The sequence below is a fragment of the Camelus ferus genome, chromosome 25, assembly GCF_009834535.1.
Source record: "Camelus ferus isolate YT-003-E chromosome 25, BCGSAC_Cfer_1.0, whole genome shotgun sequence".
Classification (NCBI taxonomy): domain Eukaryota; kingdom Metazoa; phylum Chordata; class Mammalia; order Artiodactyla; family Camelidae; genus Camelus; species Camelus ferus.
In genome coordinates this window covers 24,378,018-24,398,368 of record NC_045720.1, presented here as the reverse complement: position 1 = coordinate 24,398,368, position 20,351 = coordinate 24,378,018, and the positions used below count along the sequence as shown (strand labels likewise).

General features: G+C 33.1%; 1 protein-coding gene across 2 annotated transcripts in view; it reads left to right on the top strand.

The window, feature by feature from the left end:
- The window catches only part of EMC2 (ER membrane protein complex subunit 2), a 43,457-nt gene that overhangs the window by 274 nt on the left and 22,832 nt on the right, over positions 1-20,351 (top strand). For both annotated transcript variants that reach the window (XM_032467901.1, XM_032467900.1), the window contains exons 2-5: positions 5,984-6,097; positions 6,612-6,676; positions 8,370-8,455; positions 15,086-15,143. In XM_032467901.1, coding sequence (XP_032323792.1) covers positions 5,984-6,097; positions 6,612-6,676; positions 8,370-8,455; positions 15,086-15,143 — 323 coding nt within the window. The remainder of the gene's footprint in view (positions 1-5,983; positions 6,098-6,611; positions 6,677-8,369; positions 8,456-15,085; positions 15,144-20,351) is intronic.

Sequence of the window (20,351 nt, the reverse complement as noted above, 5' to 3'; positions counted from 1 at the left end):
ACGCCTCTCTTGGCCCGCCACTGACTGGAATCTGCGGTGTTCTCCACCGCTTGTGCTCATCGGTAGACTGACTTCCCTACCTCCGCCGTCAGTCTAGCGGCCCAGGCCAGCTTCCATTATAAAGCGGCAGGGCCCTGGAGCTGGAGCTGTCTTACATTTCCTGTGGCTGCTGGGCGGCGCGGAGGAGGCAGGATAGTTGCTTGAAGCGTCTTTGCAGCGAGGAAATACGGGGCCTGTAAAGGCCTTTAAAGTGCTGTGTTGAGTTACAACTCTGCAGTAAAAGTGTGTAGAGAACCCGTACACAAGTCTGATTCTTCTACATGCCAGTTTACGTTTCGTTCTCGCTCTAAAACTGGGTTTCTAATTTCTCCCCTTTTAAATTATTCCGTGACTCACTTCCCCTCAAAACACAGTTACACACACAACACAATTTCATTCTTACTCCCTACCAGTAATTCCTTTTCTAAAGTGGTAAAGAACCTCTTATCTTGGCCATGTGCTCAAGAGTGGACTTCATTCCTCATTCTAGGTTAATCTGAGGTGGAGTATGTTCTTTAAATTTGGACGCACCCCCAAATTGGACCTATTCTGTAAGAGGGATTTTTCCTTTCGTAAAAACTTTAGTGGAAGGCATGCATGCTTAAGAGAAGAGCCTTGAGTTTCTCTAAGGCACGAAATTTGTGTAATTGAAATTTATATTCCTAATATTTTTGACAATAGACTTCAGTAGCTTATTTGTTCGAATGTTTAAACAATGGCCTGATAACACGTGGACAAAAATTATATTGTCAGTTTGATGGTGAATAAATCTCTCCAGTATTATACGAAGTTGCAGACACTTATGGGAAAAGGTAAATTCTTTTAAACTGGAACTGAATTCAGCGATTTATAAGTTTTGTGACCTCTAGCACACTGTGAACCGCAGTGTTCCTACCTCTTTTGGGGGAATCCGTTATATTAAAAGTATTAAGTTCTCAGTGCTAGATCTTGGATATGTCAGATTAAGTAACACACAGCCCCTACCTTCACAGAATTCACAGTCTAATGGAGAAAGACGGACTTGTAAATACAAAGTTTTAAAAGGTTTGTGTCAGGATATATTCCTTCAGTAGATGTGTGGCTGCCATTTTTAATGCTTTTGAAAATATTTTGAATATTTCATGCTTTTTAGAAAGTGCTAGTTTGAAGGTATGTCCAGAAGGTAGGTTTCTTAGATGATAATATCAGGTATAGAATCTTAGTTACAAGTGTAACTGCCAGGAAACAAGGTGATTTAAGTAACTTGGACCTTCCCCTGTGGGCATTCTAAAAATGGGTGACATACTAGATTTAGAATAATAAACAAATAATAACTACTTTACAAATTTATTGAGAAACAAAAGAGAAGGCTTATGTTAAAGTGCTTTCAAACTGTTAAGTACTGTCTAAAATGGTGATCTGGCTCCTGCCTGTGTCTCCAACTTTATCTTAAGCTGCTCTCCCCTTACTCTATGAGCTTTTGTTAAATTCCTTAAATGTTCAGTGCTCGTTTTGTCTTTGGACAGGACACAAACTACTCCTTCTGCTAGGAGTGTTCTTCCCTCCTTGCTCCTCTCTTCCCATTATACTTCATCATTTCTCAGAATTCCCCTCAAAGGTCACATACTTCAGAGCCTTCCTTGACCACTCTACCTCCACCCATCTTCCATCTCTCCACTAAAATAAAAAAAAAAAAAAAAGGAAAAATATACAACAAAACAAATAAGGAACAAGCTTACCTCTGGTCCATTAACTATGTGTCCTCATATTTATTGTACTTACCTAATTGTGTGAAGTTTTGAAATTTTATCTCTCCTAGAATGGAGGGAGGGACTAGACCTGTCTTGTTTTAGTGTGTGACATATTGAAGGAACTCAGTAATCTGCTGAATAAATAATGGAATTGAAGATGAACCTTAACAAATAGTCACAAAAATTATAAGTCATATTTTTTAGTGTTAGAATAATTTTAGTATCTTAGACTTAGGCAACTCACTTAACACATAGGATATAGTTTGCTCCTTTGTAATTAATGTAATTAATGAGTAGAATTAAAATTCTATTTTAGGGGACTTTTAAGAAAAGAATATTGTAGATTTTTCTTTCAGAGATTTATAGTAACAGAGGGTGATGGGAAGACTCTCAGGGATAGTTTTTTATTTGGATTTTCTTGGAGGAGGTAGTGTAAGTTGGACCTGTGTCCTTTAAGAATTTTGTTATTTGACACAACATTGTAAAATGACTATAATTTAATTTTAAAAAGTTAAAAAAAAAGAATTTTGTTGAATAACATCATAAATTAAAGTCATGGAAGTGGTTATTTTAAAGAGTAGTGTAATTCTTGTAGTAGGAAAATGTAACACTTTTGTAAAAGACCTATACACGAAGTCTAACACTCCTACAGTCTCTGTTGGTCTCTGTAAAAAGTAAATACATGGTTTATTTATTCATCCAGTTGGAAGTTATTGATGTTTATTATATAGAGAAGTTATTACCTAAGAGTTTAATTTCCACTTTTTCGATGAGAACGTTGAAGTGCAAAGTGTTGATTAACCAATATCACACAGCTAGAAAATGGCAGAGCTGGAATTTGAACTCAAGCAGTTTGAGTTTTGCATCTTCACTCTACACACTATTGCCTTTAGATAGTAGAAAAGAAGACTGAAGAAGGTAAAAATGTAAAACTATGGAAGTTTTAAAACACAAGGAAAACCTTTGTATAATGAAAAGTATTGTGAGGTAAAATTGAAGTGTATGTAACACTTTGAATGTATATTTGAGGGAGTCATAACCATATATAGATAATACATTTATTTTATATCTTACTTTAAAAATGTCTTGAAGTACATATTATACACAGTTGGATTTTCTTTTAAAATTTAAAGCTTGAGTAAATGGGGAAATATTTTGGGTGAAAGGGCTTGTTGTTTTCCCCAGTTAGCTTTTAGAAAAAGTGCTTTCCTCCTAATTTTCCCTCGTCTGTTGGGTGATCCTTCAGGTTTTTTGGGGGGAGGGTGGGGTGGATCTCTGTGAGTAGTCTCTGACAGAGAAGCATGTTCCCCAACCCTGTTGCGGGTAAGTTACATAAATGAAGAATTAACTTGAGCTCCATTTTGCGATGCCCTGAAGAAACTGCTTTTCTTTCTCTCTTCTCCTCCCCCTAATCTAGGTGGGATGGGCAATTTTCCTGCCCCTGATGTACTCCTCAGCACATCAGATGCTTTCATCCCTCTCCCAGAGTTTATGCTCTTTGCTGTAAACTTTATCTAACAAACACCCTGATCCTTAGAGTTCATATATCACAAATATATTCGTGTATCACAGATATCTTCTTTAACCCTTTCTGCCTGCCATGTGGAATTATTCTCCCCCTCACCTTGCTTTCTTAGTACCTGAACATACCAGTGTCTTAGCTTTTATCACATTATTTTGTTGTTTACAGTTTTTCTGCTAACTTGTCAACTTCTTAAGCACAAGGGGCAATTCTTTTTTTATCTTTTATGTTTCTAGCATGTGCTATAGAAGTAATACATTAATATATTTTTGAGTGATTAAGTAGAAGTCATGGGGGACATATCAATAGTTTTAAAAGTGAGAGATTTTCCAGCATTTACCTTGATTATGAATAAGTAGGAGACTGATGGAAAATTGAATACTGTTGGCAAATGAAAAGTTTGACAAAAAAGGAGATAGGACCAGTTTTTCTTTTTTAGTTTCTCATTTATGGGCAGAAAATCTACTGTTTCTTAAAGGGCATTGCAGAGAATTCCTATTCTGAAGCAAGTTAAGAATTTATCTAATAGAGTAAGAAGTAATTCATGAATTCAAACAGCATATTTTATTTATTTGTCTGGGCTAGCATTTCTTAATTTGTGTGTTTGGATATGAGCAGTGTTATGGAACACATCTGTAAAACTAAATGGTTTATATTCTCAAGGCTTTTCTCCCTATTTTAAAATATCTGCGAGATTGACAGAGAATGTGAACTTAGTGTAACTATGGTTTAGGGAATGTGGTTTGAATGAGTTGTGAGAACCCAAGTTGTGGATCTAAAGATAACATGTATGTTACATTGTGATATAAGTTATATATACGTATTTGGTTTTCATCCCCAGTTCCTGGCACAGAGATCCCAAACCCTTGTAATTTCCTGAGATAGAGTTGATAGGAACATCTTCTATTAAAATATTTGGTCTTAGTCCTAGGTTCCAAACACAAGATCTTCTAAGATTTCTAGCAGTGAGTGTCTTTTTGTATGCTAATAAATAACTGGCAGCTGGATAGTTTCAGGAAGGAAAGACCAAGGCTTGATTGAAGGGTTGGAACTTTCAGCCCACCCCTTGACCTCCTTGGAGGGGAGAGGATCTGGAGATTGACTTAATAACCAATGACTGGAGATGTAATCAGTTATGCCTATGGAATGAAACCGCCATAAAACCCCCTAAACTGCAGGGTTTGGAGAGCTTGTATGTTGGTAAACACATCAAGGTGCTGGGATAGTGATTCACCCAGGGAGAATGTGGAAGCTCCTCTACCCTCCCTTCCCCAGCACTTTGCCCTATGAATCTCTTCCATTTGGCTGTTTCAGTTGTAGAAAGAACTACTGACTATAAGGAGTTGCTTAGAACTATGGGTGTCCCTGACTTGTATTGGTGTCTGAAGTGGGAGTAGTCTTGGAGACTGAGCCCTTAACCTGTGAGGTATGAATAACCTACTTTTTTGTTTGCCTGCTCAGTTCCTCTTCAATCTTTAATATTCAGCTCAAGGTTACTTCCTGTGCAGAGTGAGAGTCAAGCTGATTTTTAGGTTTCAGTAGAAGGAATTAACTATATGTTAATTTGTAATGATTTTTTAAGACTTTTTTTTTTTTTTTTGTAAATTCAGTTAGGGTCTGTTTTCTTCTTACGAGGATTTTTGCTGTCTTTTGTAGACTTCAAACTGTCGGGATTTAGATAATGCATATAAAAGTAGTGGAAATCTTGTGTGCTTCTCTTATAGTCTTTAGAAGCTAGTGTATTGCTTAACTCACCTGTTCAACAATAAGTTAATTCAGCTGTTTAAATCTATGCAACATTTATGTCAATAGAAGGAAGAAGGTAGTACTTCAGATGAGTATATAAGATTTTCAGAGGTAGGACTAAGAAAACTATGTAATTGGTGAAATGGACAGTTTATTCTATCTTAACTGTATAAAACGGGAATCTATTACTGGATTATGTACTTTCCCCCCCAGTTGCTATTTCTGCTGTTACCAAAATACTGTTCTTTAAAACTCCAGAGTTCCCTGTTGTATTATAATATATAAAGCTGTTCTCTTGACTTGTTTGTTTGCTAGTGTTTTGGGCCTTCCTTTACATTATTCATTTTATTCTTTACTGCACATATAATCAAAAGATTTCCTTCGTTCTGATTTTTTCTGCTATTTCCTTGCATAGTTGTGTATCTTTATATTTTATGTGGACTACTGTAGTCATGTTGTTCTTAAGGGAGTTTTGTGATGAATATTCCTTCAGTGCTGATAGCCTAGTATGATACCCTGATTATGAAAATTTTATATTATTGAGTCAGTGGGCAAGCTTTAGGAGTACCTTAAATTTGGGGGGATTTCAATATGTAATTTTGGTTTTTTTCCTCAGAAAATAATCCTTAGGTTTTATCAAATTCTGAACATTGTTTATAACCCCAAAAAAGAGAAGGTCCATAGTTGCTTAAAGGGATGAGGCTCTTTGTAGCAGACCCATGCCAGGCATTACTTTTAAAGATAGTTGTAATGTCGGCTGTAATACATTTTTGGTCTTCTAAAGAATCTGTTGCCCTTGTTAAATTGATTTTATGCTTTATGAAATTTGAGATATCATAGATTTTGATATTAGTATGAGTTTCTTATCTTAAAAAGTTGATTTCATCTTGTCAGTTAGATATTAATCAAATATACATGTAATTGCAAGCTTATTTTATTTTTTCAGAAATGCGAGATAAAATGAGAAAATGGAGAGAAGAAAACTCACGAAATAGTGAGCAAATTGTGGAAGTTGGAGAGGAATTAATTAATGAATATGCTTCTAAGCTTGGAGATGATAGTAAGTTTTTAAATTTATTTGTGCTCAGCACGTTTCACTTATGGCTCTTAGATTTAAAAAAAATCTTTTTGTTATGTTTTTTCTGCTGTTGATATCAATATATCTATCATTTGTTACTTTTTAAAAAACTTCTCAGAATGTCTAAATGATACTTTATTTTGAGGAGGACTTACAATTAGTAGTGAAACTATCAAATTGTCATTTTTGTTTTAAACCTCAGAAAGCTGCAGTCATGGTCTGGTCAAAATGTATTTCAAGATGACGCTTTTAAAACAGTAAAGATATTAAATAATTGGAGTTTTTTTTTTTTTTTTTTTACTTTATAAGATATTAAAATTTTTTACATTGCTGAAAACCTAAGGATGCTTTCCTTCCTTAATTCCAGATAAAATACAAAAAATCAATTTTCAGTTATAAGTAATTGTTCTTTAAAATATCAGAACCAAGTAGAAGTCATTGTCTAGTTTCTGTTGTGAGATTTTTATATTAAATTCAGTTTTTTCTATGTATGTAGTTTGGATCATATATGAACAGGTGATGATTGCGGCCCTGGACTATGGTCGGGATGACTTGGCATTGGTATGGCTGTAAACTAGTTATATTTTATTTTATTTTTTAAAAATTTTATTTAATTTATTATTTTGGTGGGGAGGGAGGTAATTAGATATTTATTTATTTATTTATTTGTATGGCAGTAATGGGAATTGAACCCGAGACCTCGTGCATGCTAAGAATGTGCTCTATCACTGAGCTATACCCTCGCCCCCACCCCTTGTAAAAAATTTTATATATAATTTGCTTCATGAATTTTGTATAAGCAGTTAAGACTTAGTATATGGCTTGTATTGAATGTTCTCTGTAGCTGGTTTTCAGTGTTACTCTTAAGAGTAGGTGGGACTAACTAGGTACTTTGGGGCACAATATCTTATTTCTTTTTAACAATCCTGAGAAGTAGATATTTAGTATCCCAGTTTTACTGAAGAAGCTAAATTAGTTGGTGAAGGTTATTCACTTAATAGGTAAATTATGCTATATCATGGAGTTAAAAATAAGCATATAGTTTAAAACGACTTTATCTTTTGGGGTGTTAAATGACCTCCAAAGTATATATTGTTAAATATTATTTTGCAATATTTTAAAAGTATATTTAAATTATTAGAAAATTCTAGCATATACAGAACATGACCTAAAGTACTAATGCTAGGTATTTAAGTGGGGTCTGACACATTATGGAAGCAATTTTTAATTTCAATTTTAAGTAATTAATTTTAAAAGAAAAGAATGATAACTGTATTTTTGAACACGCATGTGGTAGACACTATACTAAATGCTTTACATCACGCTTTATTTAATCTTCATAATTATTTCTTAATTTGATTTGTATGTGCTATTATCATTATATTCATTATATAAATCAGGAAGCCGTGGTTTCTCTTCTTTTGTTCTATCATTCTGAGTCTTAAACACTACTTCATGTTGCTTTCTCATTTAAGCCGAAAAGAATTACAAAAGTTCTTCGTTAGTTAAAGACATTTTTAATCTCTTATGCTTTGGGGCACTAGAACGGGCCATTTTTATCATCCTTAATATTTGTAGCACTTTCAAGACTTTTATAATCTCTCATATGTTGCTGAGAATATAGTAGGTGCACAGTAAATATTTGATTGTTTCTTTAGTTGAGTTGATGGGTGAATTATGGATATCTACTAAAAGGAGGTTGGTACTCCATTGAGACAATGTCTCAATTTTAAGACCTTCAGAGTAGGATATGTGTACTGACAGGGTGATTGATTAGTATATGATTTCAGTAGGGCAACGTTAAACAAAATGTTAATAGTATTTGCTAGAGACTTGAGAGTACTACCAAAGAACTTAATTTTTATCAAGAGAATGCCTATGCAATAGTTAGGAAGAAAAAGCCAAGAAGCTATTGTAGATTTTTAAGTGGAGCCTGACACATTATGGAAGCATTTTTTAAGGAGAAGTGATATGGTAGTAGTTTTTGAAGAAGTATTAGTGGACCTCGTAATCTGCTCATTTTCCCGCTTAAGAGCTTGGTCAGTTTCTGAGAACTGATTGTTGCCCTCACTGTAATTTCAGTCTTTTTTTCAGCACATATTCATTAATGATTAATTTGACTCATCATTAGATTACATTAATGAAATTATTTAAGAAGACACATTGCAGACTATGTAAGCCATTCCTTGTAGCCCATTTAGTATATGTTACATAATTACTACTCTTCAAGTCTTCTTATCAATTATTTTTTTAGTTTTGTCTTCAGGAGTTGAGAAGACAGTTCCCTGGCAGTCACAGAGTGAAGCGACTGACTGGCATGAGATTTGAAGCCATGGAGAGGTAACTGAATCTTATAAATAGTGTGATCTTGTTTTAAAATGGCAAACGTAGGGCCTACATTTAGATTCTTCTACACCCATGGCAACATCATTAATTGTGCAAGATCTTTTGCTTCTAAACTTCAGAATAGTGTCAGAGTGCTTTTCAGCCATAAATCCTGCCAGTTACTCTCAGTAAATAGGATTTGATATAAGAGTGTAATCCATTTACCATCTCTGGCTAAGTGAAATGGGATCATGCTTTGGAGTAAGAACTGGCTTCATATCCTGTTTCTAAGGATTTATTAGCTATTGACCTGGCAAATCACATAACTTCTTATGCCTTTTCTGCCTCACACTTCTGTAAAACAAGAGTATTACCAATTTGCCAGGGAGTTAGTAATGATACATGTGTAGTACTCTCACAGGCACTCAAAAGTATAGAAGCTATTATTGTTGTTATTACCTTTTTAATTGAGATATAATTGACATATAACATTGTATTAGTTTCAGGTACCCAACATAATGATTTGATAAATGTGTATATTGTGAAATGATTACCACAATAGTCTTAGTTAACATCCTTTGTCACACATAGTTATAAATTTCTTTTGTCTTATGATGAGAATATTTAGATTTACTCTCAACAACTTTCAAATATACAACACAGTATAGCTAACTGTAGTAAACCATAATGTACATTATATCCCCAGGACTTAATTTATATTATAACAGAAAGTTTACCTTTTGACCACCTTCACCCATTTTACCCATTCCCCATCCTCACCTCTGTTAACCACTAATCTGTTCTCTGTATCCATGAGTTCAGGTTTCTTTTTGATTCCATACGTAAGTGAGTTCATACAATATTTATTTTTCTTTTCCTAACTTATTACACTTAGCATAATGCCCTCAAGGTCCGTACAGGTTGTCATAAATGGCAGAATTTCTTTCCTTTTTCATGGCTGAATAATATTAGATTGTATGTATAATTGACCCTTGAACAACATGGGTTTGAATTGCATGGGTCCTCTTAATACTTGGATTGTTTTTAATAGTAAACACTGCAATGCTACAGTCTGCAGTTGGTTGAATCAGTAGATGTAGAACCTTCACTACAGAAGGGCCATGTGTATGAAGGGCTTATTTTGAGTTATGTGTGGATTTTCAAATTTGTGGAGGTTTGGTGCTCCTAACCCCCAAATTGTTCAAGGGTCAACTGTATATAGACCAAACTTCTTTGTCCATTTATCTGTCAATAGACACTTAGGTTGTTTCCATGTCGTGGTTATTGTTAAGATTCTGCAATGAACATGGAGATTCAAATATCTCTTCAAGAAAATTATTATTTTTTTTTTTTTGGTTAAATACATGTGGAATTGACTGAATCAAATGGTAGTTGTGTTTTAGTTTTTCCAGGAAACTAAATACTGCTTTTGACAGTGGCTGTGCCAGTTTATATTCCCAACAACAGTGCACAAGGGTTCCCTTTTCTCTACATCCTCATCAACACTTGGTATGCTTTGTCTTTTTGATAGGAGCCATTCTAACAGATATGAGGTGATATCACATTGTAGTTTTGATTTTCACTTTTTCCTGATGTTAGTGATGTTGAGCACCTTTTCATGTACTTGTTGGCTGTTTGTATGTCTTCTTAAGAAGAATGTATTTTCAGTTCCTCTGCCCCTTTTTACTTGGATTGTTTGGTTTTTCACTATTGAATTGTATGAGTTCTTACACTATTTTGAATATTAACCTCTTATCATGTGTGAGATTTGAAAACACTTTTCCCATTCCATAAGTTGTCTTTTCATTTTGTTGACAGTTTCCTTTGTTGTGCAGCAGATTTTTAGTTTGATGTAGTTCAACTTGTTTATTTTTTCTTTTGTTGACTCTGCTCTTGGTGTCAAATACAAAAAATCATCACCAAGACCCATGTCTTGGAGCTTATCCTCCATGTTCTAGGTTTTTTATGGTTTCAGGTCTTCTGTTTAGGTCTTTAATCTATTTTGAGTTGTATTTTTGTATGGTATGAAGATAGAGGTCCAGTTTTTTCATTCTGGCTATCCAATTTTCCCAACACTATTTATCTTCTACCTCTTGTATATTCTTAGCTCTTTTGTCATAAATTAATTGACCATATAAGTGTGGGTTTATGTCTGGGCTCTCTCTTCTGTCCCACTGATCTGTGTATCTGTTTTTATGCCAGTACCATACTGTTTTGATTACTATAGCTTTGTAATATAGTCTGAAATCAGGGTGCCTGATCCCTCCTGCTTTGTTCTTCTTGCTCAACAGTACTTTGGCTATTTGGGGTCTTTTTTGATTCCATACAAATTTTAGGATTGTTTGTTCTGTTTCTGTGAAAAGTGCCATTGGAATTTTGATTAGAATTACACCAAATCTGTAACATTGCTTTGGGTAGTAGGTACATTTTACCAATATTAATCCTTCCAGCTTTTTCAAGGGTAGTGATGAGTCTGTGGAGCCATCCCAGGAGCCAGTGCTGTTATATCCCCTTCTCTTCCACTTCTTGTTGCAAGCAATAAAGGCCATTCATACTGTAAAAACAAACAAACAAACACAAACAAACAAACCTACCTACCTTTTAATTCATGAGTATGGGATATCTTCCTATTTATTTGTGTCTTTCATTTCTTTCATCAGTGTCTTACAGGATTTTCAGCTCTTTGGTTAAATTTATTTTTAGGTATTTTGTTCTTTTTGATGCAGTTATAAATGGGATTGTTTTCTTAATTTCTCTATAGATTCTTTTTAGTGTTTTGAAACACAACCCTTTTTTTTACATATTGATTTTGTATATTACAACTTTACTGAATTTGCTTATAAGTTGTAACAGTTTTCATAGTGTCCTTTGCACCAGTAAGCTTTGATTGTCTATACTGACCTGTCTAGCAATTTGGGGGGCAGTGGTTTGCCCTATAACTTTAATTCTCTGATGGATCTAAGAAGAGTAGTTGGTTTGTTCAGCTTTTTTTCTTGTGAGTGTGGGAGTGATGACTTACAAGGTCTTTATGTGCCAGACCAGAAACCAGAAATCTTGAGTATCTTTTCATGCAGTTATTGGCCATTTATATATCTTCTTTAGAGAAATGTCTGTTCATATTCTTTGTCTATTTTTAAATTGGGTTATTTTACTTGTTTATGTCTTTTTTATTATTTAGTTATAAGAGTTCTTTACAGTCAAGATACCAGTCTTTTATCGTAGTCAAGATACAAGTGTTTTATCAAGTATATGATTTGCAAAAATCCTACATTATGTGGGTTGTCTTTCACTTGCATAATAATGTCTTTTGATTACAAAAGGTTTTGATTTTTTTAAATGAAGTCCAGTTCAATTTTTCTTTTGTTACTTGTACTTCTGGTGGTGGTTCTAGAAACCATTGCCTAACCCAGGGTCACAAAGATTACGCTTCTTTCTTCCTAAGAGTTTTATAGTTTTAGTTTTTACATTTAGGTTTTTGACCCATTTTGAGTTAGTATTTTTTATGATGTGAGGTAGATGTACAACTTTATTCTATCTTATGTGGATATCCAGTTGTCTCAGCATCATTTGTTGAAAAGACTGTTTTCCCCATTTAATTGGCTTGAACATCCTTGTTGAACATTAGTTGGATGTAAATGTGAAGGTTTATTTCTGGGCTTTCAGTTCTGTTGCATTCTTCTTTATGGTTATCATTTACCACACTGTATTGACATTGTAGGTTTATAGTAAGTTCTAAAACTGGGAAGTGTGAACCTTCAACTTTGTTCCTTTTTTTCCCCCAATACTACTTTGTCTATTCCGAGTTCCTTAAATTTACATATTAATTTTAGAGTCAACTTGTTACTTCTTAACATTTTTAATTTGGTGTTTTAAGTGAAACAGGATTAACTTGTATGTCAGTTGTGGTAGCTTGTTTTCAAGCAGGATGTATTGATACAGTTTTTCTTAAGCCCTTTATTTCTTGGCTTTTGGCTTAAGTGTTTGTGTATATTGTAATATTTTTGGATCTTTTCTGTTAGTAAGCCAAGGACATGGTTAAATAAAAACAAATAAAATAGTATTATTATAGGTTAGCAGAAAATATTTTTGAATTAGAGGACAGAATGGAAGAAATCTGCAAAGGATTGCTCCTGAATTAATGTTCTACTCTAATACCACTTTTTGTTTTATTTCAAGTAGTATGAATTCCTGGATCATTCTTACAATGTGTGACTAGCAAAACAACATCCCAGAGTTGAAAATGAATGATTTTTTAAATTATCTTTTGTATTAACTTAGGTTTCTAAGAAACCTATTGGACTTTAATTTCTTTAAGCCTTTATTCTTTAATTAAAACTCACATCATCATTTTACCTAGTTAAGTTTTGCTGTTTTTTTCTGAAGGAGTGGTTATTATGTGTTTTTGTTATATAGGACCATTAACCATTGGTTCACATAACATGATTGTGTGAATTAGAATTATTTGTGGCATTTAAAAAAATATAGTTGCTCAGTCCTCACCTTACTGAGATCAGCCTGTTAGGCATGTAATATAGAATAGACAGGTAGATTTGAGAAGGATGCTGACTAAAGGTAACTTTTTGTGGATCTTCAGTGTATTAGGATTCTGTAGAGAAACAGAACCAATGGGATATTGTTATATGTGTGTGTGTGTGTGTTTAGGTATACACTTATTTATTATGAAGCAACTATGGAGGCTGAGAAGTCCCAGGATCTGCTATCAGTGACCTAGTAAAACTAGTGCTGTAATTCAGTCTGAGTCCAGGTCTGAAGGCCTGAGAACCAAGAGAGCCTATGGTGTACATCCCAGCCTAAGGCGGAAAATGAAATGAGATGTCCCTGCTCCAGCAGTGAGAGGCAGTAAAAAGAGGTGAATTCCTTCTTCTACCTTTGTTCTATTCAGGACCTCAAGGGATTGATGGTGCCTACCCACACTGGAGAAGGCAATCTGTTTTACTGAGTCCACTGATTGAAATGCTAATTTCATCTGGAAACACACTCAGACATAACTAGAAATAATATTTAATCTGAGCACCCAATGGCCAGTCAAGTTGACACATGAAATTAATCACCACACCAAATTTTTACATAAATTCCTACTTTTCATTACACTATAACTTAAACATGTTCAAATATAAAACTAGGTATTAGTGCCTTATGTGTATAGTTTTCATACAACTATAAAAACACTATGTTTTCTAATAAAAAAACAAAAAAAATACTAGAAAATACTAAAATTCAAATTATCATTATATTAATGAAATGAGTGGTTTCCTGTTTTTCTCTGTCATTTCTAATATATTTCCTAGAGGTTATGTAGTTGGGAGAAGATTCCCAATTGATTCTTATGTGTAACTATGTCTTGTGAGAACCCTGTTCTATAGCATTAATTTTGCCTTTGTTTGTATATTTTATTGTTTTGTTTTATTACTATTTAATGATTTTATTTTCTGTTTCCCCATATAATTGCAGGTTCTTATGAGGCTAGCATCCTAGTATATTACCATGTATTTGATGTTCAAACTAATACTCTTTTTTTGAACTATTGCTAAGTCTGATTGACTCGTAAAGTGTAGTGATGCTTTCTGGCCTTTGTGTGGTATGGACACATTTGCACAAATTAAGTTTGCTTTTTTCTCAGTAGTTTGCTGCAGTTAAAATATTCTTAACCTGTTGGTAATGATTGCAATCACAAAAACAGGCTTGGGCACTAACATTGTAGGGCAGTATTTCATTAGAAGATGTGTCATCATGATACATAGAAAATTCATGTGTTGAATGTTATTAAGAGAAAAACTTAAAATTAAAAAATTATCAAAGGGAACTTATGAATAGATCAGAAAAATGTTATCTGTTGTTCCTAGTTTTAGAAACCTTGTTATAAATGTTTTAAACATTATTTTTTTGCTTTCTCTAAAGATCTATATCTGGGAGTGGAGAAATTGATTGGAAGGGAGTTGGAGGTTAAGGATGTGGTTAGGAAGGAATTTCAGAATCACTTAGCTATTTCCTTGCACCCCAAATAAGATGACCATATATAGAAGTATACGATTACATAAAATTCGTTGTATGATTTTTGATGTATCCCTTTCTTTGGTTCTCTGTCACATACTGTTAATTTTGATTTCTTAGTTATATTTTGCCATATTTGATTATTTTTTCATTTGATAACTTTGTTAACTGTTTTCTTTATGAGATTGTAATCCAGCAATGAATTGAACTTTCAGCTCAACTAAGAAAAGCTGTCATAAATATTCATTAAAGGAGAATTAATATATAGATCATTTCCTTATGAATGTATTTGTTAAAATTAAACTTTTTTTGATGCTTTATTAGCTGTAATTCTACGTATAACTAGGACCACAAAGATATTTCTTTGTCGCTGCTAATTTTTAACTTCCTATTTAGATCAGATTGAATCAGTATATTTTTGAAGTAAGTTTTCTTAAAAATACTTCATACATGATTTTTTTGCTAAGAAAATGACATCATAGCAAACTAACTTGTTATATGAAGATCAGAAGAGGCTTAGTAACAATTGTAAATGCATATAAAGCCCTGTCAGTTTAACCTTTTTCTTTGTTTACCATTTGTCACTAAATTTTAAGGTAATAATTCTTGGTGTTTCTTTTTCTTTTTAAATAGATACGATGATGCTATACAGCTATATGATCGAATTTTACAAGAAGATCCAACTAATACTGTAAGTTGACTGTCCTGAAGACCATCTAAATTTTATTTTAAAAGGTGAAATTAATTCATTTTGGAAACAATGGAAAATACATATGCAACTAAGTTTTATCTTTTTATTTTAAATATTTCATGATGATTTTAAACTAGATTTAAAACTGTTCAATAAAATTTGACTTATAAGATCTTTTATTAGGATCTGGTTGAAATTTAGAAAGAAAGAATTTTATTTGCTTGCCAAAAAAAAAAAAAGCCAAACAGAGCTTATTGTTTTTATAATATTTTGAAGTTTATGAAATACTAACTTGTTTTGTTTGGGCAGTTGTATTTTAGTTGTCTTAATAAAAAATGAAAAAAGTCACCTCAGTAATTAGTATATGAAATTCATTAATGAAGTCATTTTGTGTCAAGTTTGCTTTTTTCTGCCTTGTACTTGAATAAGAATATACATATATATAATGTTTTCCTTAAGATAACATCTTTAATTTATCCTGATTTTGAACAAATATTTATATCAGTTTATTGGGCAAAGCATTATTTCAAATATACTTATATAGTATTATTTGTTTTAAGAATACCCTGGGGAAGATTTTTTTTAAACATTGAGAACTTTTAGTGTATTGGCATAATGGCTTCCCTCAGACTTACTTTTACTAAAGGAAAAGTTAGAGACTTTATAAAATAGGTAACATATCAGGCATTTTAAAGTTTTCTATTATGTCCGTGCACATATATGTCTGCTGAAACAGAATAAATATTTTTAGACTTTTTAAACGAAAATCAGTGTTTCATTCCTTTTATAGAAACAGAAATTGTTATATTAACACATAATACAAATACATGAAGGTTTTCCCTTATTTGGCAAGTATATTATTAAAAATGCACATTTTTAAAAAGTCCTGTAATATGTGATTGTAGATTATAAGATGCAGAAATGCTTGATAACTGGATATTAGTAATTTGATTCATTTTAAATTATTTATGCTAAGTTTAGAAATTAATTAATATTAAAGTTTACAGTTTCTTGGTAGCAATATTCCAGGCATTTATTGGTCATAAATCCCTGCTTACCCCTTTTGTTACTCTGTAGTAATGCATATGTTTTTTGCCGAAATAATAGAGGTTTTTTTTCCCTAGCTTTATTGAGATATACTCAACAAGTAACATTGTGTAAGTTATACAATGTGGTGATTTGAGATATAGATAGACAGACAGATAAATAGATAGACAGATAGATAGATAGATAGTGAAATGGTTTAGATTTTTGCTTTTAATATAATCCCACCCCAGGGAAATTTTCTCCGGAAACTTCCTAGGTTTTTGTTGTTGTTGTTTTTGTTTTTGGGGTAGATACTTGAGTGGTAAGGATTCATCATTTTGTGAGGCTTCTCAGAATATAGAAAGTTCAGGAAAAGTTTTGACAGAACTGCAAGCTGACCTGTTATTAAAAAAAAAAAACAGTTAATTTAGATATCCCCAATAAAACAGTTAAAATTGAGAAGTTTTGGATAATTTTTAAATCTGATTTATCCTAATAGCTTGCCATCTGTCTTAATAAAAAAGTTCCTTATAAAAAGCACCATTTTTTATTCCTGAAGATATTTTATGTATTTATTTCAACTGTAAGATTTCACCGTGTCAAAGGTATTCATTTTTTATGCAGCCATATATTGAAAATATGAAATCAGATTTCTGAAAAAGTTGTTTCATGTATTTTTCTCATACCAGGTTAAAAATTACAATAAAAAAGTTACAATAGCTTATAACATTTTTTGGAATTAGAAGTCAGACTTCTAACTTCTGTGTTGGTTTAAGTTGGGCATATTTTTAATAGATTATTTTGCTACTTCAGGGCCTAAGATAATATGTAACTAAGTGTTTTGTCTTTGTAGTACTTTCCATGTTTATGGCTTGATTCCCCTTATAGACTTTGTGTGAGAGGGTAGTAACTAAATCGTTTAATTGTTAGGTAAACATTTCAGAACAAGGTGACTAAATTCAGCTTTGCTAAATGTATTATCCTTTCATTAAATATTATCTTTATCTAATCTTCCCTCGGTCTTTTCTGTCCTTCTGTAAATATTTATTGAGTACCTGTCATGAGCCACCAAAGTGTGAATGTTAACTTAGACACTGTATCTGTTACTATATTCACAGAATGAACTGGTAGACAAAATGGTAGACAATGAGGGAGAAAAACAAAGCCATGTAAGACCTAGAACTAATCAAGTCTTGTAGGGGAAGACTTTACTTATATTAAACAGTTAAATTACTATGTAGAAGACATCACAGTTATATCCATAGTTACAGTTCAGGATTTTATACTTTAGTTCTTTGCATTGTCTAAAAGTGATCATATAACTCTTTCTTTCGTCTTGTGCTTCTGTGTTCCTAGATACCCAGTATAGAAATGAGGTTATTCATTAAAGCTTAAAGGAGCTCTCTTGACCTCTCATGTGCATTCATTATTCTTTCAAAAAACATTTGTTGAGTGCTTGCAGTTCGCTTGGTGCTGGGAACAGAAGGATAAACTAGATACCATCCTTGACTTTGCTTTTAGAGAGACAAGCATGATGTAATGAACAGATTTTGGACTTTGAAGTAGCCTTATTAAAGCCTGACTTTAAATGATTTGCTGCATTATTTTTGAGCCTTGTAGGCCTTAGAAGATGAGTATGGCTTAAATGAGACAAAGATGGTGGTCTGGGGGAAGGCATCATATCCCATGAATGGGGTGAATAAGCCTTACCATTATTAAAGTACAAGGGCTGCCTAAGGAAAAAAGAATAAAATGATTAGAATGGAAGTTTTCAAATTTTCCTTTTGGGAGGTTGCTGAAATGGGACATCTCCTCATCTATTTTTAAAAAGTTCTGAAATACTCTTGAAAAAGTAATACATACTCATGTTAAAAATTATAAACAACACAAAAGAGTATACAGTAAAAAATAAATCTTTCTTCCCATCCCTAATCTCAAGTCCTCTGCCACGTAAGCAAACATTGTTAATTTCTTAAGAATTCTTCCGGAACTTTTTTTGCTCTTGCATATAACTGTGTGTGTGTGTGTGTGTGTGTGTGTGTGTGTGTGTGTATGTTTTGACGGGGGAGTTGTTGAAACTGCAAATGGTGGCATACCTTACCTAGCAATATCTTTTAAAGGTCATGCTATGTCAGTACATCCTTTGCTTCATCCTTTAAGTAGCTGTGTATTGCATGGATGTATAGTCCCTGTCTTGATGGAAAGCTTTAAGTCCCATTTGGTATCTGATATCTTCTTCCCAGAAACAGTGTTGCAGTGCATGTCATTTGTAGGGTAGTTTCCTAGAAGTGAAATATCTGTGTCAGGAGGTCCATGTATTGTAAAATTTGATGCAAATGTCCCTCCACAAGAGCTTTTTAGCCATCTATACTCATTTCTGTGGTGTAAGAGAATTCTTTCTCTGTATCCTCCCATATGGTATATTATCAACTTTTTCATTTTTAACCTTTGCCAATTTAATTAGTTAAAAGTGTTATCTTGTTAAAATTTGCATTGTGAATGATGTTGAATAGCTTTTAATATGCTTAGAAAGCCATTTATTTTTCTCTGTCTGAACTGCCTCCTTTAACACAGTTTTCACTTGAAATTTCATTTCTGTTCTAGTTGAAGAGAGGGTTCTGGTGGTCTGTACAGTTAACCTCCCCATTCTTCCCCACTGATTTGCCTCTGAGCAAAACTAGGGCTCTAAGGAACAATGTTTTATACCTTTGAGTTGGTTCATGATACAGAGTGACTGGAAATGCAATAAGGTTTGTATTTGTGAACAACATGGTATGTTACACTTTAGAATTTAAATATTTTTCCCTGTATTATCAATAAGTGAATACAGTTTTTTTAGTCTTTTTTTTTTTAAATAGAGGTATAGTTGATTTACAGTATTATGTTAGTTTCAGGTGTACAGCATAGTGATTCAGTTTTTTGCAGATTATACTCCATTATAGGTTATTACAAGATACAGAGTATAACAGAATCTTAATTTTTATTCTTAGAAAATGGAGAATGAAGTCAAATTTTGATTAGCAAAATTCCACCAGAATTTTTTAGAAATAACTTTGTCAGTAATATGGGAGATGGTTTAAAAGAGGTGGAAAGAGAGAAAATAAGTAATTTGGAGGCTGTTCTGCCTTAAGCTTGAGATTATGGGGGTCTAAACTTGGGGTAAGTGGAATTGGAGGGGTTGGAGGTGGATGAAAGTATATTCTGCAATAATAGCACAAAAACACTGAAAACTTAGACATAAGTGCTATTATAGAATAACTCTCAAGTGTAAAAGTTTTAGTCACCAGTCTCAAAATCAAGTATTGGATTAGGCTCACTGAGTTTTTATTCCTTAGATTACCCCAACATGAGTCAGGTTTTTTTAATTTGCTTGCTTTTAAAATAAAGGTAGGCGTTTTATCCTTTGAAAGCTCTTTGAGGGAAAAATTATGTCCATTACATGGAACAATGCCTAGCAAATGATACGTCTTCAATGAATACTTGCTGTCTTTCAGAAGAAAGTACAATAATTCTTGTCTTTTTAGTTGAATTTCATATTTTGGAAAAATCAGATTTTGCCTTGAATGGTCAACTGCCTGTTGTGATACATCAAATATTTGAACTCTTATTGTGGGATTACATATACCTGCCTCTGTGCAAAGGGTGAAGAAACTTTTAGAATGCCACATTTCCCAGGGCCATCGGCATAAGCCTTAGAGGCAAAAGAACCTGGAACTCTGCTTTCCTTCTGTTGCCCGACTGTTTCTGAGTCCCAGCAACTGGGGGGGGGGGGGTTCTAGATTATATTTTGCTGGTAGCCCCTAATCCTTTAATCCTTTTCTGGGTAGTATATCTCTCCCCATATGGCCTGTTTAAGATGTGACATGTCTTTCAGGAAAAATTACTAGCTAGCCCCTTGAACATAATGTTACAGAGGCATGTACAAATTTATGGTCGTAAGTACTTTTTGAAGTTTCATACTTTATAATAGAAATTCTGACACCATTATTAAAATCGTTTGTAAAATGTAAGGCAGGTTTTCACTTTTGACTTAAACAGACTTACAAAGATTGATCTAAACAAGAAATTTAGAAAAATTCAGAACATTGAAATATTTTACAAGAAAAAAAGTGCAAGAAAGAAATACAAATGAAAATTGATATTCAAGACAACTTATAACATTTGTCTAATTAATGCTGTTTT